Raw genomic sequence first — 23841 nt, 5'->3', positions numbered from 1 at the left:
AACACATATTCACAGACTCTCATCTAGTACTACTTGTACTATAAACCTAAAGCAGCACTGAAGGGAACATGAGTGACACACTTGTAAGGCAATGAAGGTGTCTTCAAACACTGCAAGACCAGACTATATCCACATTGGGAGAAGATCTCATACAACCTCTCCCACATTCGTGTCATATTCAGTTATTGTCAGATTCAAGTCAGCTGCAGAAATGAGGAGGTAAGAGGGATTTAAGACAATGACTTTGCCAAAAATTTGACTTGTGAAGGGATCAATTTTATTAAATACATTGAATAACTTAGGTTGAAAAGAAAATGTCCTTTTTTGTATTTTTTTAACGTGCCAGCTGCTAAATGGTATATGGAGAGGCTTCTTTCGATTGTCTTCAAAATGAAACTTTCACCTGCTTTGCTTTGAAACAGCATTTTCTGTCCTTAAAATTACTACCATAAAAAAAAATGTAAGAAAAAAGTCTTAAAATATAAGTTTCATGCCAGTCCAGATCAGCTTCTTCCCTTCTTGTCCTCTACCCCTGCAAATCTTTCACTTTCACCAGCTTTTGGTGCTAGCTAAATATCATGATGCCTGATAGAGAAAATGATTGCAAGGGATAAACAAGCAGTTCTTATGCAGCTCTCTCTACTACTCACAGCATCTGAATACATAAAAATCTATCTGCAATCCTGAAAATTTCCTCTTAAATGTATTTGTCAGTGCTCATCTTTTTTTGTCCCATAAAATTATGTTTGAAAGGGAAAAAAAAAAAAGGGCAGCTCAGGTCCCCTGGTGATTATGTTATGCGTATGATGAAACCCTTTTAGTTTAATACTGATAAAAAGAGAGTACAATCTCACAGTTTTCCACTTTCCATCACACTGAAACAATAGGATCTCTTCCAAGTTAAGCAGATTGCTTGTGGAAATGTCTTTTTTTGCAGTGTGCTCAGCTTATTACTTTCTCTTTCAGAGAAACTCTCTGGAGGGAACATCAGCAAGTATGAAAAAAGGGCATTGCCTGGCCTACTGTGACCCCAAACTAATCAGGTCTCTCGTACCTCAGACTGGCTTACAAGAAGTTCAGACCATTTCTGCCACTGGGGACATTTGTCCCTGTCATCGAATGTAGTTTCATTAGACGTCCAGCAGCACTGCTCATGGCTGTACCAGAAGGCAGACAGGCAGACACCCTCCTTCAGGTCTGTCATCCAATCCACAGCTAAATCTATCACTCCAGCTAATGTGCCTGAGAAATGAAATGCAGAAAAAGAAACATTGGCATTAAAAAATATTAAGTTGCAAGGAAAATATCTTTCATTTTAATATCGGGGGGGGGGGGGGAAGTGATTTGGGTGAAGTAAAATTCTTTGGGGACACCTTACTGCAGTCCTCCAGTACCTAAAGGGGGCTTATAAGAAAGATGGAGACAGACTTTTTAGCAGGGCCTGTTGCAATAGGACAAGGAGTAATAGTTTTAAGCTAAAAGAGGGTTGGGTTAAACTAGATATGAGGAATAAGATTTTTGCAATGAGGGTAGTGAAACTAGAACAGGTTGCCCAGAGAGGTGGATACCTCATCCCCGGAAACATTCAAGATCAGGATGGATGAGGCTCTGAGTAACCTGATCTAGTTGAAGATTTCCCTGCTCATTACAGTAGGGTTGGACTAGATGACCTTTAAAGGCCCCTTCCAACCCAAACTATTCTATGATTCAATAAATACAAATCTACCAAAGAACTGGGGAAATTAACAAGTTTGTCTGACCCTCAGTGCTTTCTCATAAGCTTTTATTTTAAACATTATCATTTTCATACTGACTGATGGCCAAATAGGGGAGGCATAACCAATGTCAGGCCTGATCTTGCAGCCTGTCCCAAGCAGGTGCACAACCTGGCTGAGATACGGAAGACTTCATGTGGGGTCTCTATACACAGGCTAAGCTGCAGGTCTCAAACCATGTTGTGTATTTCAGGGGTAGCGGAGGAGAAGGATAGGTTTGTTTTTGTATAGCATTTCTTGTCCCAACACAGCAACCTTTCAGAAGGATGATTTCATTACAGAGACAACATGGATGCCGAATTTTGACTTATGAACTTAACAGAATGGGGCTTTCCATGTGTGTGTACATTCATTAGCAATCTGGACATGCAGAATAAAATTATCCTTCAAATCCTCCCTGTATCAAACCAACCCTTATTTCAGCCTTTCCCCAGTAATTACACAGAGCTACAGTGACACCCGGTGGACACCAGACACAGACACAGACAAACTTGCTGTGCCCAGACACAAAAAAAGAAAAATTCTAATTTTCTAGGGCATTTGCTCATCAGTGATAACAAGTTGCCCCAGTATCAGCTCCCTGAGAGCAGATGGGTCCCCACAAATGCAAGAAGAGCAGGAACAGGAGGCTGGGAGCAGCCAGAACGCAGACCTGCGTTCTGTCCTATGTCCATACTTTCTGGGAAGAATTAAATCACCAACTTATAGAAGAGTCATTTAGTGTTTTCCAAACCCCTCTCATATACAGTGGAAAGCATAATTCATATTATCTTTATAAATAATCATTAATATAATTTCAGAAAACCAGTAATGGATTTGAACAGAATTTATCAGTGCATTTCTGCAGGACTAAAACACTGAAGGGGGGGAGCTCTGGAAAATGCAAACTGGTTTGGTTTTATGTTTCCAAAACTTTTATCTTCATGGGTCCTGCTAAGAATGTAATTACATGAAGCAGGAGTGGGGGCTGATCCCTTTTCCTCTAGCAGCTGGGGCACACAGGTGGGTCCAAGAGCTGGTTTATTTGACCTGGAACTAAAGTTTTCTGCTTTTCATTTCTGTAAAAGGAGGGGAGGAGAAACATATTTCAAATAATTCAGGCAAGTGGAACCTGGTTTTAGTTCCAAAGAACAAAAACACCACCAGTCTTCACAGAGTCTTGCATGTAAGCATATCTTCTTATACCCTTAAGAAGGACACTGGCAAGGATTGGTCACTAGGGTAGCAGTGAAGACTTTTTGTTATATGGAAATAATCTGAAGAACTATACAGATATACTAGACAGGATCACACATAAAAGAAAGGCTGCACAGCAGAGTGATGACGTCTGTACCAATTATTTTCTTTCATGAAGACCCTCCCTTACTCTTGCTTACTCTCTTCCGTTTTTCCCAAGTTTCTATGGAACCATATTCTTAGCTGATGATGAATCATTGTGTTGCTAGCAACTTCAGATTGCATAGCTTCCTGAGTCTTGCAGTAAGCTCTAAATTCTTCTCCAGTTTTCTGAAAGTTTCAGGAAACAAAGAATCCTCATCCCTTGGACATGAGCACTAAATGCTGTGCCTCTTGAATCTCTTGATGGACCTTTAGCATTCTCTGTAGTTACCCCAATCTTCAAAGTTTACATTACTCGTAACCAGGCAATGCATATTAATGCTACCTAGCAGAAGGTGTAGAGGAAGACAGGCTTTTGACATTATTTTCCCCAATAAAGTCAGTAAACATAATGAAGACCAAAAATTCAATTTTCTAATATAAAAAGCTCACGGGAACCTCAGCACCTGTAAGACTTAATTATGCAGCTGATATAATCCCTTTTGCCAAATACTTTGTAATCCACAGAAGGAGGAAAAAGCTATATGCCATATACTACACATGTTTTCCAGAGAAGAACCAAGATTTACTGGCTCAGTGCAGCTACACATGCACAGAGCAACAGAGCCCAATGGCAGGAACACTGGAGAACAAGGATTTCTCTGATTGGCCTCAATGGCTTGTGTTGACTGTGGAGGTGCTGCCTTTGAGGTATTGCACGATCTGAAAGATACAGTTGACAAAATTGGTGGGATTTAGGCTTGTAGATCAGTTAAGCTCACTTTAAACTCCTGGCTGGGTAAATCACCCAAGTGCATCTGGAAACATGTTGGAAACTTTGGCCCCTGCCAGCCCATTCCCCATGAGTCCCACCTTGCTGCTCTCCATCGCCAGCACAGAGGCAGCAGGGTCAGGATGTTCCACGGGACCCTCACACTCTGGGTACTGCTGCTGCTACTTTCCTCTTCCTCTCCCAATCCTTGCCACAATTTGTCCTTGCCTTTGGTAATGCGTGGACCCAGCTGCCCAAGAGCTCACCCAGCGTCCATGTGGCTGAGCCAGGCTGCTCTCCGTGGAGCAGCAGTAGCTTCTGCCTGTGCAGCAGAAGAGGAACCGTGGAGGAGGCCAGGCTGGTCCACACAACCTGGCTGACCATATAGGTACCCTCATAGCAGGCTCTCCTCTCTGAGCAGGCAACACAAGCAATACTTCAAGTAGAGAGGAAAACAACATGAGGTGCCTCTTGACGGCACCATCAACCTCACCTCCTCCCTCCCCAAACCGGGCTAAGAAACCTCATCCATTCATCAGTTATTCCCCCCTACACTCAACAAAGGGGTGTTGACCCCTTGGTGAGGCTGAGGTGATGACTCTCCATCTTTGCCCTGTCCCAGAAATGCTGAAGGCACAGAGCATGTGTGTCATTTCAATGGCAGGGCTCAGCAGAGGTCATGGGTAATTTTTGTTCTCTGGGTGATTCACAAGTCCTTGTTGCAATGTAAAAAATTACTAATTTGGCTTGACTCCTTGAGGTAAAACTTATTGCTCTGAACACTTGTCATTGAAAAGGCTGCAGAAGCTAACAGAACTCAGCTGCAGCTTATCCTCAACCTCTATTCCCAAGCTGGAGGTATCAGCATTAGATCTTATCTGAGGTCAGCAGCTCTGGCTTTTGACAACCTTTAGGATTTCATCATAAGGTTTCATTGCAAACTGGAACTGAATCAAACCTTCTGGGATATTTTTACAAAAATGGGAATGTGTGTATGTATACCACATTCTCTGTATGAGCCAGGGGATTACTGAGGTCACTAGAGCCCTGAAGGGCTTGCTCTAACTTTATCTGCAAGCAGAATTCTCCGTCCCAGGTAAGGCCAACCCTGGCCTTCAGGCAAGGTTCAGCAGCCCTGGTAGTACACAATCTATCAAACTCTCTTCCCATGTCACCCTCCCACCAAAGATTTTGTGGAAACAATTACACATCTACAAAATAACATAATTTGTTATTTCAGCAGTGTTTTCTTGAGTACTTCACTGGTACTTCTGAGGCTCCTAACAACTGTAATAAAAATGTTGATTTGACAGATGCTGAGAAGTAAATTCTCATCACTCCTTGGAAATTGTGAAACTTCACATCATGCTTTTACCAAGCAGCATGACACAAGAGCGCCCTGACCTCACTGAAAAAGCATAAAAAATGGCAGCTGTCTCAGCTTGGTAAGAGAAGTGCAGCTTTCCAAGCTGAAAGATGTGCTTAACTGAGGAGAAGACAGGAGAAATTGAGGAAATTAATGAATTTGCCATGTGAGTTTGAGCAGGCTGTTAAATATGTAATGTCTGTCTGGCCTGGAAGGAGATCTGAAACTGAGTCTGAAACTGTATTTTGGCTCACACATATATAAAGAAGATAACCCAGTGGATACAGCAATTTAAAAGCTTCCCTTTGAGTGTCCACAACCAACATTTTCCCCACATCATATTTTCTACTTGCAAAATTAAAGTAAGTGATGACAAGAAAAAAAATCCTACCAATAAAATTGACTTCTGTGAATCAAAGATTCAGAAAGTCAAAGTAGCCCACTGAGTGTGAAGCAAAAGCAATAGAAAAAATCCCTCTACTGGTGAACAACATTTTTTCTAGGTCAGCACTCAGCGGGAGATTTGCAAGTGGGTATATTTACTAGGGATCACAACTGCATGGATGCAAAGCTGTCTTTTTAGCTTGAAGCATCAGTGGAGAGACAACGAAGTAAAAACAGGAGATAGCACTGCAGCAACTTGGGTGGGATGGTTCAGGCATAACTGTAGCACTAACACATATGTACCTGCCAGTAGTCCTATGAGAAGCATTACAACCCATCCTGACCAGGCGTCCAGCAAACTCTTGATGAACTCCCATATGGATTCTTTACTTTTGCTTGTAATCTGAAATTAAACATAGATATGTTGCTGATTCAGGCTGACACAGTTTTAGAGTACAATGTTTAAAATAATTAAACTCCCAGACTGTGTACACAATTTCTCTACTCCCCAATGTCCAATCATTTTTTTAGAGCTGCTCTGCTGATTAAGTTGCAGCAGCCCTTTCATATTTACAAACTCAAGACATCCCACATCCATATTTTTAGAATTCCTCCTCAAGTCATACAACAAGACAGGAAGCAATAACTTTGGAAAACTGCTTGTTTTCCTCACTACCAGGATGGCTGTGACCAGGGACTGTGATGCAACAAAACCTGACACCGTTACCTTTCGATGGCGGTCAGTGTCACGCGATTTCTCTCGCAGCCAGTCAATGGTATGGAAATCTTCATAAGTTCCAACATCAGGGAAAGGCTCATCCAAAAAATCCATTAGGTTGCCCGAACCATTCATGTCGCCTGCATTGACCATATTAGGATCTGTATGTAGGGGAAAAACAAGTATGTCAATAAATTCATGCAAAAATGACTGTTACCTCCTTTAAAAGTCAAGTCCCAAAGTAGTGGCTACTATGACAAGCTCCAGAAAAGGCTGACAACGTTCCCGATGAGAGGAGTAGCATGAGACTTTGTTAAATGGGATAGTTTAGGCACAGAGGGTTAGATTCATACAACTTAACTTCAGCCATCTAAAAGTTTGGTGTCTGGACTGCAGGTACCACCTGGGCTGCTTCTAGAGACAGTGAAAGATAAGTGTAGGGGTGTGTGGCAGCAGAGCACCTGCTCCTTTAAAGGTATATGGCCAAGGACCTATTTCAATAATAAGCATTCAACAAGCATAATGAGCAAAGGAGGAAGCCTGAACAAGAACATTCAGGGACACAAAAGAAATGCAAATGATAAGGGAGGAGGTGGTAAGAACCAAACCTGGATGAGGGCATGTGGGAGTGCGAGAATACCTATTCCAGCAAAGTTGTCTGGTTAGGGTTGTTGCCAGTTGGAAAACTATGGGGAAAAGGGGGAAATCAGAATCAAAATTTACAGAGACATAGACCTGACAAAGCAAACGTGAAGACCTTGACCAGAAACAAACCTCACCACTCATACTAATTGAAGTGCTAATAACTGTGTGTCTACCTCTGGAATACAGGCTCAGCTACCAGTTGAATCTGCACAAGAGAAAGTGGCAGCCATGTCCCCCAGCATGGGCACAGACTCTGGGCCTGTGAGAGCACCAGCAGCTGGGCAGGGGGCTCTTGGGCTGGGACAGTTGAAGGATGCAGCCGTGTGCTTCTAACAAAGTGTTGCTCTAAAGAGTGGTTAATCCTATCCATCCTAAAATAGGTGCCTGGGAAATGGGATCATCCAGAGAATACCTAAGGTTTGTAATCTGAAATGGCACACCTAAAAACATCTGTTATCATGGAATTCCAAGGAAAAAACCCATGAAAACGCATGAGAAAACTGGGGACAGATACAGACTTTAGAAGTTGTATAGAACAAATTGCAGAGCCTGTAGCTCCTTGACAGACATGAGATAACTTTTGCTGATCACTGATGAGGCCAGTATGGTACCAATGGCTGCTACCAACTTTCCTCCAACAAGTACAGGAATAGGGATGTCACAAGTAAAGAATTTGGATCTTTCAATCTGTGAGGAAATTTCCCAATTCTGTAATTGGAACAGGTAGAAACACGGCAGATAAGCTTTTAATTGACTGTCCATACACCATGATACTTCACTCGGCTCCCTTTATTTGCTGCCTTTTTTTCCCCACTCTCCCCATTTTCAACTATTTTACTTGAAATGTCTCCATTTAATTTTTTGCCCTGGTGGGGATTCAGCAGTGTAACAAATGTGAATATTCAGCTTTGTCAGTGTCTGCTCTTTGCACTTCACCATGTAGAAATTTTGGATGACACAGACAATGTGCTGAGCACAAGCAGCTGAAAAAAGCATTATATTACAGGCAACCAGCAGGTCACCATTGTAACACTAAAGAAGCCCTTTAAAGTGTGAAAATCAAGTAATCTCCAAGTAACCTCGTGGCACGTTTGTCTGAAAGAGAATCAAGCAAGGGAGTCGCAGCCTGGGGAAGGAAACTGAAAGCAGGGCAGGTGTCCTACACCAGAGCACACTCCTACATCTGCTAAGTGAAATGAGAATCTGAAGGTGGGATGATGTGGCTGACTGCAGGTAGATAAAGCTGCAAGAGGGCCTTGAGCCCAGTGTCTTCCCAGGACTGGAACAGGAAGCTGAAATGAGGTGAAAGGATTAGACTGTGCTATTACTTTGCAACACTGTGATATTTTGCAGACCAGTTAATTCACCTTATTCTTCCCATACAGCAAAGAAGGACCTGTAAAGAACATGCAGCTCGGACTGCTCACTTGCACGAGGCAGCCCCAACCCGCTAAATAAACAAACTTCTGGGAACTCTAGTATTGAAAGCATTGGCAAGTTTTCCTTCATACCACAAGAAAATTACCCAACATGTTAGTTATATCACATAAAAAATAGCTTTTTAAGTATGTTGTCAGTGCCCAGCACATGACAGTATTGTGATGGATAACACCAGGCCAGACCACAAGTATGTAGGATAATTACAATCTCAGCCTGAATCTACCCCAAAAATACGTGCTATACAACACGTCCAGGGAGAGAAAAAATGTGCTAGAGACCACAGGGCCATGGCAGACTAAGAAAACAAATAGGCTTTGAACTCTAGGTAGCATATCAGTACCTGGAAGTTGCAGTGAACTGGATGATTATCAGCCATAAAGTTCACTTCAGGTAGTATGCTTTTGAAAGCAGAGATGTGATATCAGATTATGCAAAATCCAATTTTAGTAAAAAAACCACAGTTACAGTACTTTTGAACTTAGTACTACAGAGTGTCCATCTTATGTCCTAGCACTAAGTACCATAAGTATCCCTTTCTTTCTCTTTATTTTGCATTTATTTCTCTCACTTCACTTCAGCATTTGTAAAAATCTACAAAGTTTATTTCAGGTTAAGCTAACTTGCCCTCTTAGACAAGCTTGCAGAGATGCTTTCAGTTCTGCCAGCAGAACTGGAGCCTTACTCCAGTTACAGATAATAATTTAATAACTTAGTTAGAGATATTTAATACACAAAAATTAAGGGCCAATTAATCTCATCCAAGCTTGAACTGTAGCCAGGTGTACTGCAGCAATACACTCTGGACACTAAAATCTAGGCTGCTTTCATAGCTGAGGAGAGGAAGTGAATTTTTTATATTAGAATGAGACAGATTGTTTCCCAGAAGTGATAATTTCTGTTTATTGATCACAAAGAGATGTCAGAGGTAGACATCTTCATCTGATCACTACCAATTGAAAAGAAAACATTGCAACATAATGACGTGCAGAATTAATAACAAATGCATCTCCTCACACTTGAGCATCTAAGAGATTTGGATGCTCTGGCAGAGCTTATATACACTGAAAGGTGTTAAGTCTTGCTGAGGAATTGTCTGACATATGCATTTTGCCCCTTTGTTGTTCCATGTCTTACACGTCCTTGTTGTCCTTCCCACTACTTTTTCAGATGCTGATGCAACATAATTTGTGCAAGGGCTAATGTTTCCTGCTTAGTCCCCATATTCTTTTTCTAATAATTTCTGGCATCCCACCAACTTTTCCTAGGGCAGACATCCAACATTTTCACTGAGCAGCCTGCCATGACTCCCTGAGAAACAACAGCCAGTTTGGAGCCCATCATTCTGTGATCTCTTAGGGACATTTTCCCCTTTGCTTAGCCTTTATCAGTTTTGAATTCCATCAGTCATTTTATTCCCTACAATACAATAGCTCTTCAGCTCTTAAGAGCCAGCTCTCATTTTTACTGACTAGTTTAGTGTATCTATAACTGAACATTTGCGTCAACACTCTGCTTTAACAATTGCAAATAGGTTCTTTCTAGAAACTGAACTAGAAAACAAAGAAATCTGACTGAACTACATACCTCTAGAACTCAGAGGGTTCAGATTAACAGATTTCCCTGGATTTAGGCCCATGCCAGACTACCGTGATCCTGTAGATAGAGCAAGGTCCCGGCAGGGATCCATTCACAAATCATGAGAGGTCACAGTACCAGTCTGGCACTTGTGCCTCCTGATAGATGCTCTCCTGGATACCACATAACCCTAAATATCTTCCGGAAATCTTGGGCCAGATCAGCTTGATGGTCAGTCCCTGATCTGGGGGATCTTCAGTATTCTGAAGCCAAAAAGAAAGAACTGTTACCCTACAAATGTCAAATGCACGAGAGCAGCTGGAAGTAAGGGCCCAAAGAGCAAGTCCAAAGATTAGCCTGTGAAGCTTTATGACTGCAGAAAGCCAGATGATTTTTAAGTAATCACTGAAACCTCCTACATAAATAAAGTCAAGAATAGATTCATGCAAACAGCCTAGAGAAGCCAGGGTGTGAACACTGGGAGCTGCTGATGGACCGGGACATGCCAACAAGCACAGCAGGTACTGCATGGACACAAGGCCTGTTCTGTTACATTTACTCACTTCTTGTTCAAGAACCAAAAGGTAGTAGTATTATTATATTAGGGTCACGTTTTTTCTGCAAGTCTCACAGTGAGTAAACTCATCATGTGATTAGGATGGAGGTAAGTTTTATACAAGAGCGATAAATTGCATTTACAGTGAAAATGCTGACAAACTCCCAGCTTTAGAGCACTGTTACAGCATGTGCAAATGTAAAAGCCACAGCTAGAAGAGTTCTATCAGTGAACTGACATTCTAGGTAGCATGCTGACTGACTGATCAGATCTGAAATGTATTTGACATGGCAAGAACAGACTAAAACATCCCATGGTTCAAAGGGGCAGAAAAGTATACTGATGGAAAACAACTAGCTGAACAGTCATCAAAGGAAAAGTCTTGGCCCTGGCCTATTGCTCCTAGACATGCTAGTTCCATGCTATGTTCTCCTCATCCTGTTTTCTGTTTTAATTGGACACATTCACTGAGGCAGGCGGTATGATTTTTAATGCAATTCCAACAAGTTTCAAGTTACTTTCAACAGATCACAGTTACTGAATTACTTCAACACTTCAAATGTTTCTAGCAGATGAATGTCCACCTGTGTGCTTTCATCTATAGGCTGTTTTCCTTGAAGATGGCAGTGGGGATGTTCTATGTGAAACATGACAGTATGCAGGCAGCAAAACATACCTCTATTCTGCTGTAGCATAAGGAATAAGTGAACGTGGCAAGAGGCTGGGAGAAGAAAGCAGAAGCATAAATGCCAGTTGCAAGTTCCTCAATTCACATTTGGAGTGACTTTTTCAGGGCATCAAAAGCATCACCTGCTCCATCTCTTCCAAACGTGTCACGCGTCAGCCAACACACAAAAGGAGAATATGGCACATCTCAGGGCTTTTCTATGCTCTAGTACCAATATACCTACAGTGATGAAACAGAAGAGATGCTACTCCAGATACAAAGCTTTTGAAGCGATTCAAGGTCATGTCAATCATGACTCCATGAGAGTTGAGCCCACCACTGACCTGAATAGTTGGATGAGCTGTGTTCATGTGGCATGACATGACAGTAGCTACCGCACAAATGAAGGAGCACGGGGGCTGTGAAAATCCTTGGGATTTATTTTCTGTAGTACTCAGTAATGAACAATGCAATTTTACTGGCAATCATCACGAGATGCCTTCATACTGACAGATGGTTCGCCACGCTCTGTGCCTTTAATATTTGTATTGACTATTCCAAGTACCAAGTTCTCAAAACACCCCAGCATGGTGCCCCAGTCTCATGGCCATTAACTGCTCAATGTGATCTGTCAAGCAAAGGTACCTCATCCCGAGAGCCGAGTGCTCTGCCAGCATCCATCCATCCCCCATCTCAAGGGATTTAGACCTAGTCTCAGAGACGGACACAGAGCACTCTCCATCCAGGGCTTGAACTGAATAGGATGTCGGTGCTGCCAGCAGAGTGAGCTGAATCAGAGAATCATAGAACAGTTTGGGTTGGACGAGTCAGCGTTCAGAAAGAGCCATAAAAGGATAAGGCTGAGGGAGAAAGTTCCTAGAGCTGAGCATGGTTACACCACAAGTCTTCACTACCACCTAGCCAGAGAAAATGGCCTGATAGTTTAGGAAGCAGAAAGCAAGATTATTAACAGGGTCACCATGAAAGACATGAATGAAAAGTACAGAGAGATGATTAGGGGTGTATGTCTTTTGGGGAGGGGTCAGAGACCAAGATGAGGAGCCAAGAAGGCCAAGGGGGTGTGGATGTAATTCCCCTTCCACCACCTGCCATGTAGAAGATGATCTAGAAACATCAACACAACATTGCACAGGATATAGCAGGCAGATAAACAGTTATGAAACAAGAAGTAAGATGCTGTTGGGTGATTTTATAAGGAAGATGTCTTCAGCAAAGCAAGCAGGCTGAATCCCCAGAAAGTTAAATGAGTAATTTTCTATAGGATGAAAAATATCTACAGGCAATTTAAGACTGTTCAACTTAGAAGCTTCAGACTGAACAAACCAATTGAGCTATTGACCTTGTGTCTTAATGATGGAGTTTTAAAAAGATGTTAAAATCTTGAATCAGAGAAATCTAGTTCAGACTCCTGAAAAAAGTCAGAAAACGCTGAACCCACTTACAGACTTTTTTGGAAACATAATATGGCACATAAAAAGCAACAAATAGTTAAATTGGGAAAATACAGAGGGAAAATGGGTATTAAAATGCCTTTCCTACAATTCAAGGACTAATTTCACCACCTCCATATACAAGTAAATAGCCCTGCAAACCCTCAGACTCCCACCACACTAGCACAGGCAGGTTGTAGTATGGGAAACAGTACTGTAAAATATTGCAACATTTTACTGCATGGTCCCACCACCACATATTAGGCAGTTTCTTGCTATGATAGTCTGGGCAAGCTAAACACAGTCACATCTTTGATGTGCAGCTTTACCCTGCATAACCTCTACAGAAAAAATCATGAAGCCACAGAAGAGCTCAAAAAACACAGGGCACCAGATCACAAGGGAGAGGGCCTGGGAGAGGAGGGGAAGGTAGGAGGGAACATTTGAGATAAATGGCAGAAAACTGAGGCCCAAAAGACTCCTCCAGAACAAATCACGGCCTTCAGCCACTCCTCAGCCATGACACAAGCTTACAGAGTGAACACAGAGAAGATAACAGTGCTGTCCAGGAGCACAGGCAAAGGGAGGCATGAGGGGACTTGGAGTGCACCAGTACACCTCAGGAGCTGATAACCAACTGTCAGGGCTTCCCCACCCTTCCATGACAGCCTGATTCCCTCTACTCCTTTTCTCCTACTGAGAGGCATTCTCTTCCTCTGAGTGGCAAACCTCACCCCAGCATCCTGCTTACTGCTCCTTCCCGTGATGACTCTCCTTTTAGAAACCAATTCTTTCTGATATGAAATATCATGTGCCTGCTCCCCATTTGAGTTTTCTTGGAAAGTCTGAGCAAAATTAGTGCAGCTGCTGAGTTATGTCAGAAAGAGAAGGGAAAAAAAAAATCCCAGCACTTTCCTACCAGCTTCAAGTGGAACTTTTGCCAAAGTTGGCTACATATTAAAAAAATGTTAAACTCACATCTCTCTTTCCAGCCAGTCTTAAAGGTCCCTCCAATAAATTTACTTGTTAGTGCAGATGTTGGGGCTGTGGAAAAAGCAGGAGGGAAGCAATGCTGACTCTGGAACATCCATCTGCAGTTTTCAAACTGATTTGAAAAATGTCTATTACAAGACACCCCTCTGCTAACAACCCAGCAGCTTGGGCAGATGAGCTCCGCAGGCTGTATCAACCCCCCACATCCTTAGTTCTTGAAGGAAACAAGATTTGATTAGGAAAACTCTGAAAGCCTTCAGCATCTGGGGTAAGAAACTAAAATTCAGGAGACAGGACAGACTGGAAATCAGGCTAACAGTGTAGCAGCATGTATGGTTTCTATTCTTGGTTTCCCTCAAGTCCTCTGCCTCACAAAAAGAGGGGAATTTCCCTTCTGAACCAACTGGTTTTACTGCCACAGAGCTCTAAAGCCATAGCTGTAGGGTCATGGGTGCTACCCAGTTTTCCTCCTCATGCCACACACAGCTGAACTTTGCACCATCAGATTTGGGTTTCCAGTGCTGCTCTTTGCCTCTTCATTCAGAAAATTGTAAGACTATGGCAGAAAAAAGAGTAAAAAAGGCAAATACATTCAGAGAGAATAGAGTTGCAGTCAGAAGGGAAATGCCCAGGTATGTAGTTACTCCTAAACAGCTCTCTCCTTAAATGGGTGTTCAATGGCATTAAACACACCTCTCACTAAAAACCTTTTTAAGCCTTCAGTGTGAAATAAAGGAGATAAACCTGCATTAGAAAACCATTAAACTGTTCTAACATGTCACTTCTCATGATCTGAGTGGAGGCAGTGAGTCACTGACACACAGATGGAGGGTAATGTTTTCCTGTTTGCGGGGCACTGTTTTTCACTGCTGTGTTTGATGCTGATGGGCTGCACAGCTACAGACAAGTTACTTCATCCCGCTGAGAGGAAGCTCCCATTTCTGCAAGATGGGGAAACCTTTTCCTTGGGGTGATGCTTAAGAGCAAAATGTAAGAAGTGTTTTAGGAATAGCAGCCTACAGTAATCCTGCCAGAGTTCTCTTTCGGCATTAACAATCGTGTGTGATTTTTTTTTTGGTTCTGCTGGACTAGAGATGAAGCAAGCTGAGAAAATCCAACATCTGGTGTGTCTGTATGCACATACATACACAAAAATGAATTAGACACCTACTCTACAACATGATCCCATTTCACTAAATGGAAAAATTAACACTCAACCCCCTCCTGGGTACCCAGCAAGGCGCAGTGTGATGGCAAAAGCAAACTGGAAAAGGACTGGTACCTACAGGCACTACGCCGCTGTTGGAGGACTGTGCACCATGCTGAGCTAAGAGCTGTTCAAACCTGAGAGGCTCCTGCAACACAACACTGACCACTAAGACATGAGATGGCCCTGAGCCATGTGTGAGATGGAGGTCAGGAGCCCTCCCTTCCCCCTGCGCTAGCACTGGGCTACAGTCATGATCCTGCTCACTTTCCCCTCCAGGCCAACAAACAACAGCTTCATGATGAAGCAGCTCCCAGGCCTGGGAGGTTACAGCACTCCAGAGAGCCCAGTTGCTCCAGGCAGATAGGAAGGACTCAACCTCAGGGCAAATGCTCCCCATCTCCTTCTTCTCCTCTGGGCCCAGCTTAAAAGCCACCACCGCTACCTTTGAAAAGGTACAATCTTTACAAGGCAGGCCCCAATGTGCACAGGGGCTGAGCACTCACAGCCACATGTTGGAGCCCCAGCATAGCATCCTGGTGCTGCCAGGGAGAGCACCTTCCAGCTTTGGGTGTCTCCAGGGTCACCCTTTTATACTAAGTAATTCTTAAAGGACTTAAGTCCTTACAGTTGACCCAGCATACATAGAAGATTGGTGCCTTCTCTTGTTCCACAAAGGATGTCTGACTCAAATCGGGAGATCAAGAGAATCACTGCCTGGAACATATTTCCATAGGGCATTCAGACATGATCTAGAGCAGGAGGAAACCCATCACACTTGGAGAACCCAAGGGTGGCAGCCCTGCTGTGCTGTTCACATAGGCAAAGAGCCGAGCCTCAAATGTGCCTGGTGAGCAACAGCACGGCTCCACCCACAGCCAGTGCTGGAGGGAATTGAGCCAGCCTTGACTCCAGAGGGAATCAAGGAAAAACCCAGCATAGGCACCAATGCAAACCATGCAGCAACAGGTTTGCACTTCTATCACTTTAGAGGCTCAGTCTTGAAAAACCAGGAGAGGTTCTGTTGGAGAAAATATAAAACTGAAATTCAGTTTTCATTTCTGTTTGGAACAACCCTTGTCCTTTCCTACTTCATTTCAATAATTCATTATCTACTTTCTCCCCCTGGCCCTACCTTATTTTCTGATCCTGACACTACTGCATATCTGATCACTGGAAACCAGAATTCATCTTTCACTAGGATGTACAACCTACTTCAGCATGGGAGAGCAAAAACCTCCCACCTGAATGTATGGGTGAGCACAAAGAGATCCTAGACCTGCCAAATTTTCAGATTTTTCCAATAGTGGGAAAAATTTATTTGAACAAAGAACAGGATTTTGAAGAATAAGAAAACTTCCTGCAGATTGGGAGTGAAAAGTCACCTGACTCTCTGCCTGGTGAAGCTGTGGCTGAGTCATCCTCTGTTCTCTGGCAAAGGCACAGAATTATTTATCAGAACTGTTGAAAAAAATTATAATTTTCTTTTCTGACTAGTAGAAGCTCAAAAATTAACTTAGTTTCTCAGATTGTAACATTTGCATTAGAATGAATTTTTAGAAGTTTAAAAATTTTAAACCCCTTAAATATTTTTAAAAAGCTATACAGAAAAAAAAAAAACAAAACACAGAAGAGTCACCATTTTTTCCTTCGCAGATATATATTCAGGTATTTGAACAGAGCGCACAATTAAACATCCACACCAGGAAAACAGACCCTGGACTTTGCTTCCACAAATATAAATTCCAAAAACACAGTGTAGCATGGATTTTTCAGCCATTTGGTGATTGGCATTTTGCAAAGAAGTAAAAATCTGCTTGTCATCTCCCGTGTTCCTTTTGGGAAAGGATTTCTCATGTTTCTATTGGACAACAAGGAAAAACCTAATTTACAGTACAGCAAATTATGCAGGAAACCTGCTGGACTAGGTACTCTGAAACCACACCAGCAAAAATTAACAATAAGGAAAAGCCTCTTTCCCCAAATACACTTCTTAGCCCCTCAAGCAAGTTAATCCTCATTCCTTTATAAGCTTAGATACATTTATTTGTAAAAAACCAACAACTTCCTTTAGGCATCCAGGAAAAAAAAAAACAGAGAATGAAGAAAACACTATTGCTGCTCTCTCTTTACACGACTAAATGATGGCTGCTCACATAAATACAGAATTCTGCAGACACCCGAAGGAACCATCAGAAAATACAGGGAACAAAGGGCCTTCTTCAGCTATAAAGCTCCATCTGGCAGCATTTCTACTGGAGATGTCAGCCGGGAGATCAGCACAGAGCCAGCAGGCAGCCTCTGCACCTGCAAACGCTCTGCCTGCAGAGAAACTGTGCCGCTTTATTTTCCAGCAGAAACTCTGCCCGACAGAGCTGGAGCTCTAGGACACTAGCACGAGAGTAAGCAGCAAATCATTTTTCCGAAGAATTATGTTGCTTACCTGCAATGCAACATCATTTAGCCCAATCCCAAAGATTTTAATAGCATCCTTTCTGGGGTGGTATGGCTGCAACAGCAGTGATGTCATGGGGAGGAAGCGGTAACAATCATGTGACTGCATCCTCCGTCTATAGGATATCTGATCAGAGGGAGACGGACCAGCTTGCAATCCTGCAGGATTAAACTGCAAGCCTCTTTACCCTGCCCTACCTATGCAGTCACCATTGGAACGTGTGCTGCTTTTTTCCCCTCCCTAGCCCGAGCTAATTGTTCTGTGCATTTTTTTTTTTTCTGCAACAGCAAAAACATTCACGTTTTCACGAGGAAAAAGCATGGTGAGTATGCTGCGTGCAAGCCAACAAGTATTCCTGTTGACTCTGCAGCAACACCCAGGTTGCTGCTCTATGAAATATGTAATCACAGCAGCTTGGAAATGAGACAAACCACAATTTCACCATCTCTTGCATTTTTCCTTCTCCCTACGCTCCATGTCAAGCTTATCCAGACTGACTTCCCTCCATCTTCTGTATCATATTCATACTTTGCAAACTTCTCTCAAAGGTTTCATCCCTGTTACCTTCACTTCTTCATTCTCCTCACCATCCATTCATCCCTCCACTTGCAGCCTTCTGCCTTTTCTTCAATGCAACAGTCATTGCTTGAAAGATCCTCTTCTATATGCCAGCCTACTTTTCCTTTTCAAAATGTCTGCTTAAGCTTTCCCAAATATGTAAAAGCTACAACATTCTAAAATATATAAAAAACCTCCCCACAACAATTAGTCTATCAGGTTTTAGTTAACAGAGTATTACACCTCAGAACTGTATTTCTGGTTTGTGGGTTTTGGTTGGTTTGTTGTTTGGTGGTTTCTTTTGAGGTGTCAGTGGGGTGTTTGAGAATTTTATCATACTCAACAATGTATTTGATTTCTACAAGATAAGAATCTACAAAGTTCTGATTTGCACAAATTTTGTACAAGCCACTAGGATTATATTCTGCAAGACAGAGGTTGTAACTGGTTTTGTGAAGCCCACGTACGTGTTTATACACGTGCAGTGTGTTCTATTTCAGGCCATTCACCTGTATTGGAATATTGCACAGACTGGTTTTACCCTTAGGGGTATCCAGGCTCATGCTTTGTGTTTCCAAGCAGATGCAACAGCCAGGTAGAGGGAGGTCTTGCACAAGGACCCATGAAAATATCCACGGGTGACTGAAGGTCCACATGTGACTTCAACTCACTTCAAAGGTGAAGGAATGCAGTTCTGGAAGACCTTTTTGTCCCAGTGTGTTTGAGCAGTAATTTATGGATGTGCGTGCAAGCAGCCCAGCCAGCAAAGCAAGCCAGCTGATATTGGGTGTACAAAACCTTTTTTGTTGTGAATGGCCACATGGCTCTTTCCAACTTTTGTCTATGAGCTGAAGAAAGTTCCTGTACTCCTTATTTCTGACTGGGACTTCCAAAGCAGAAGCCATATGCTGGATTTTATTCTGAAATGTGAACAATTACCTTGCTACATCTGAAGTTCCCACACCTTTCTGGAGCAAGGAGCATGCCTTTAGAGAAGAGATTTGATTATGCCCTTCACATACAGCACTGCAGATCATAGTCCTCTACCACTCATAGATCAGTAACAGCCCCAGGCCTTCATAACCATGTCAGTGAAAAGTGGAAAAGTGATAGAAATCCCAGCTTCCTGCCAGTGTCTGTTCTTTGTGCCCATTAAAATCAGTACTAATAGGCCAATTGAATTCTGAGGAGGAAGTTTAACACTGAGCACTTGAAAATCATTTTCTTGATAATGTAACTGCAATTTTCTTTAATCGGTTTATGAGAGGGAAATGTGGAAAACAGCAAGCAGCATTTGTCAAACATCTACACCTGGGAACTTCTATGCCAAAGACACACACTTTAACAGAAACACTGTGCCCTAGACACAGAATAGTAATTTTGTGCACTTACCAAAAGAGCGTAAAGCTCTCAATCTCCCGATTTTTTTTCTGGACAGACTTTCCTAAATTCATTTCCTGTTTTTTCCTTGTCTATTACCACAGCTGAACTTATTAAGTCTCCTACTGAAAGTACATTTTTAGCTGGATGGTCAAACTGCAAACAAGGGACAGAATACCAAATTTTCTATTAAAAAATGTAATTCTATAACCTAGATAACATATGCTCAATTTTTTAAGGGATTTTTCAGAATCAGAAGAAACCAGAACCAGCTCCTAAAAAGCATTTAAATCCAAGAATATGGTGATTTTCCAAAGTGCAAGCAAATGATTTAACAGACATTTACAAATTCCAAAACTAAATCAACTTTACTCCTTGGTATTTTCTTCCAGTGCTACTCAGTCAATTGTGTGATATCAGAATAAAGAAAATACACTTCACATGATGTTTTAGAAAAGATAGTTCTTGCTTTTGCTAGCCTGCAGTTTCTCAAGTCTCTCTGTAAATGCTTCTTCCTCTCGAAGATGTGCAACTCTATATTTATATAGGAGATTAGAGTCAAAACCAGCTGTGAAGGATCCTCTTCCCTAAAATTCAAACTTCAGTTTTACATCCACTGAAAACAAAATATATAGTTCATCTAATTCCTAAAAAATAAAAAATAAATCTTTTTATTCTGCACTTACCTTTAAGTGCTTACAAGAATGGCAGCAAGAAATACCAATAATACGTTGTTCTCATCACAGAAAATCCAAAATGACATACCCATTATAGCTTTTGTTGTTGATCCTGATGGCAGTGAGACAGAGACAGTTGGTATTCCAAATGACTATTTCTAGCAGACTGTTTAAAAATAACCTAAACTCTGTCATACCCTTTGCGCCTTGCAAATACTGGATGGAGACAGGGGTCACATGTCCATGCCTGTGACATGTCCATGATTTTGCCTGTGCTCTTGCAGCTTAGGGTTGCAGAGGGAAACTGAGAAATGGCCTTTCTGTACTTATGCAGGTTTAATGTTTCCTTTGTGAAAGCAGCAATGAACTCCTGCCTAAAAAAGTTATCCAGTATTCTTTTGAGTGGTTTCCACCTTGGAATTAGTCATAATTACAGAACTAATGATGTCAACTTGTTTTCAATACAAATCTACAAAGTACAAATGTTTGCTATGAAAAAAAGGCAATTCAATGTGTTTTAAGTGGAGCTACCCAAGAATTCTGGGAATATTCAACTATGAGCTGCTGATACAGTTGTCCTCTTATCATGATTGATAAGCTCTTGGAAGAACATACCTGCCATTCCTTACACTCTGCATCCCTTTCAGGTCTTCAGTATAACCTCTCTAGGATCTCCAATTTCTCAGATTTCTTCTCTTATTTTTATTTGAAAATTCATTACATTCACTTAAATGACAGTATTATTCAAAATACAATTTTTTAATGAAAGCACCAGGAACATAGCAAACATAAAACATTCAAAAAATGTCTTTGATATATAACAAGACTCTATTTCTGTTTATGGCAAATTATTTTATTTTGTAGAAGAAATACTTTCAAATAATACAAAAATGACACAATCATACAGAACTGTGACAAAAACAAGAGAGATGAATACTGAATATGATAGCTCATTACCACATCAAGACAGAACTCATTACAGCAGTCAGAATCACAGACCCACAAGATACACTGATGACATCTCACAGCAGTCACAATTTAAAAACACCAACTGAAACCCCTAGCAGAGAGGCCACCAGACATTGCTCCTTTGTTATATAGTCACAGAAGAATTTACTGTAGAAAAAAGGTCCCCACCCCAACCCCTGCTCAAAGCAGGCCTAATGCAACCCGGCATCTCCGGGCTATGTCCACTCAAGTCTTCATCCACCCTATGGGACAGAGTGCTCCGCCTCTCTGGGCAACCCCTTCCAGTACCTGACCAGCCTCCTAGGAACATGGTGTTGTCTGTTCTTAGGGCACAGCAAGTACTTCTGGTGTCACTGTATGATAAATTTGGATAAATGCTACTATGTGACGGCCTCAGTTGAAAAGGAGAAGCGAAATTGTGACTAACTGGTCTTTTCAAGTAATGAGCACTGAAAAGCTTGCTGTCCCTAGACTTTTACACAAACACTGCAAATTTCTTACACGATTTGGTTTTTATCTGCATAGTTTCTGAATACGTCTAGTTGTGCCCAAGAAACCCAATATAAACCCACCAAAACTTAGTGGCAAAAACAGGCTTCGGGATGATAAATGATTTAGCATGATAAATGCTAAATATACTTTAATTTCACATATATATGATCGCAACACTTGATGCCTGTAATGATTATAGGCCATATTAGAAAACAGGGAATACTACCTTAAGATTAAATGTCTGTGTTAATCAATCTCATTAATTAATGATTTAGGTTTACAATCTTTTTTTCCCATTATTTTTTGCCTCAGCATGGATAAGTAAAAGTAAATCAATTACACTTCCAGGTTTTCCTGACCTTTAACAAGGTAACAGAAATTCACAAAGAGAACTTACTCACAAAATATTTGAAAATATTCTGATAGGTCTGTTTAGGTGTTGGCTGTTGTTTGGATTTCCTGACATATAAAAATCTGGAACCAATCTGATATTTAATAAAAAGACAATGCTATCTTCCTTCTAGGAGATTCCAGCAATTTGCAAAATCAGTCTTGTGTTGGGCACCTCTCTTTGTAGGTAATGTAAAATTAGAAAAATATGAGCAACTCTATTATAGTAGCTTAGTAAAGAAGTATTTTTACATACTTGCAGGATGCAAGGACACAAAACTGGCATTCTCGGGAATTTAGGGTGACAGTCTTTCATTAAAACGGATGATCACAAGTAAAATTATTTCTAACCAGATTTTAGCTGGTTCAGCTAGCAATCAAGTGAGCTGTACCTTCCAGAATTGTACACCTTCCTCGTGGAAAGTTTCACTGTTCAACAGAACTCGCATGCAGTAACCGCAAAGCACATCCTTTAGGATGAACATGTGTTTAAGCACCCTTACTTAAAGCAGCTGCTTCCCCAAGTCAGAACACACATGCTTTCCTGGATCAGATCAGAATCTTTAAAACTCTAGAAATTACTGTAATATTCCATTAGCAGTCTTTCCATAAAGCTCGCTCACACTGCTCTTTTAACTCCCTTTTTATTAAAATGCAAAGACCTGTCACCCTTTTCCTTCCCCCGTTTATACTGAGGATCTAGTTAAGAATATAAAGATACTTTAGACACAACTGAAATGAAAACAATCTATTAGTGCACAGTAAGAACATGCAAATGAATTCTGCAATGTTTAACATCACTTCTAATCAGTGTTAAACACACTGCAGGTGATAATATTTTGCTATAACACAGACAGTGCTAAAGGATACAATGTACATAATAAGCTACAGATAATAAAGCTGAAAAAAGTGACAATTTTAGAAACATAGTATTTTCATTTCAGGTATCAGAAACAAAACCAGCTCAATGATTCCATTCTACTGTATGACAAATACTGAGGAACAAAATTTCAGTCTTAAAATACATCTTAAAGTAGGTATTTTCCTTCAAGGAAAAAAGGCACTATAAATAAATTACACTACAGTGAATTTGCCTGAACTCACTTTGTTTCTGTCTTCCAGCCTTTTAAGTCAAATAAAACAGCATAAAAACTGTACACGCTCTTAACAGGATAGTCGATCTTTTATAAAATAAGTTGTCTTCAGAGATGTCAGTTTCACAACAAGGAAAAACCAAGCCTTGTTGCAGTCGCTATTATAAAATATATATGTATATATATTTATATATATGTTTTTGTTTATGTTTAATTTTTTTTACTTTTTTTTATTTTTTACAAAACGTGTATATTAGCTTTTGCACAATTTTTTTTTAAAGAAACTTGGCTAATCTAGGAACTTCATTAAAATAAAAGCGATAAATACTTCATGTTTACAATGCAACAGGTCATACGTCATCAGCTGGCAGAGGAGGTATGTTAATCCTTGGTCTTGTAAAAAAAGCTATCTTCTCTCTGTGATCAAAACAAGAGAAAAAGGAAATAAATCAAACTACGTTTCCCCTCCTCCTCGCAAGAACATGATTTCTTTACTCTGGTTAGTGGTTAGTATTTGTTACTTATGTACTGAACTGGTGGTTTATTTGAGTACAACAAACTTAAATACTAAACCTCACCATATACTTTTGACAACATTCTGTTGAACACAATCACTATTTTTTTAAAATCTAGGTGGAAGCTTTATACAACTCACTGAACACCAGTCATAGCTGACTGTAAAAAGGCTTCGCAGGACAAGTCCTGCCAAGCAAAATACACCCTTGTACATTTTGCAATGATGTCTACAAAAAGAAGGGAGAACAAAAAAAATTGCAACACTGAAAACAGAGTCCAAAGAAAAGGCTTCTTGAGATAAAGCTGGAATATTACTGGGTAATTTTTAGGGAAAGTGTGTTACTAATGACATATATGTATTACATTAAACAGACTATGTGCATAGGCTTGTACTGAAGAACTGGCAAATCATTTGAACTTAATAGTGACTAGACTAAGTTGGAA

The 23841-nt window shown here is 41.1% G+C and overlaps 2 protein-coding genes across 7 annotated transcripts in view; both read right to left on the bottom strand.

Annotated features, from left to right (window-relative positions):
* The window catches only part of CLCN4 (chloride voltage-gated channel 4), a 42563-nt gene extending 22488 nt beyond the window's left edge, over positions 1-20075 (bottom strand). The window contains exons 1-4 of one of the 4 annotated variants that reach the window (XM_064646574.1): positions 20025-20075; positions 6342-6493; positions 5918-6017; positions 1055-1242 (exon numbers count right to left, since the gene is read on the bottom strand). In XM_064646574.1, the coding sequence (XP_064502644.1) occupies positions 1055-1242; positions 5918-6017; positions 6342-6493; positions 20025-20028 (444 nt within the window). In that variant the 5' untranslated portion in view covers positions 20029-20075. Of the gene's footprint in view, positions 1-1054; positions 1243-5917; positions 6018-6341; positions 6494-11224; positions 11436-17309; positions 17429-19945 lie in introns of those variants that run through there. The other 3 variants (XM_064646576.1, XM_064646575.1, XM_064646572.1) reach the window with 3 other exon arrangements.
* A 692-nt stretch (positions 20076-20767) lies between these two features.
* The window catches only part of WWC3 (WWC family member 3), a 97376-nt gene continuing 94302 nt past the window's right edge, over positions 20768-23841 (bottom strand). For all 3 annotated transcript variants that reach the window (XM_064646570.1, XM_064646571.1, XM_064646569.1), the window contains exon 23: positions 20768-23298. In XM_064646570.1, coding sequence (XP_064502640.1) covers positions 23232-23298 — 67 coding nt within the window. In that variant the 3' untranslated portion in view covers positions 20768-23231. The remainder of the gene's footprint in view (positions 23299-23841) is intronic.

This window comes from Pseudopipra pipra, chromosome 2 (assembly GCF_036250125.1).
Source record: "Pseudopipra pipra isolate bDixPip1 chromosome 2, bDixPip1.hap1, whole genome shotgun sequence".
Classification (NCBI taxonomy): Eukaryota; Metazoa; Chordata; class Aves; order Passeriformes; family Pipridae; genus Pseudopipra; species Pseudopipra pipra.
This window is presented reverse-complemented; position numbering and strand designations above follow the sequence as displayed.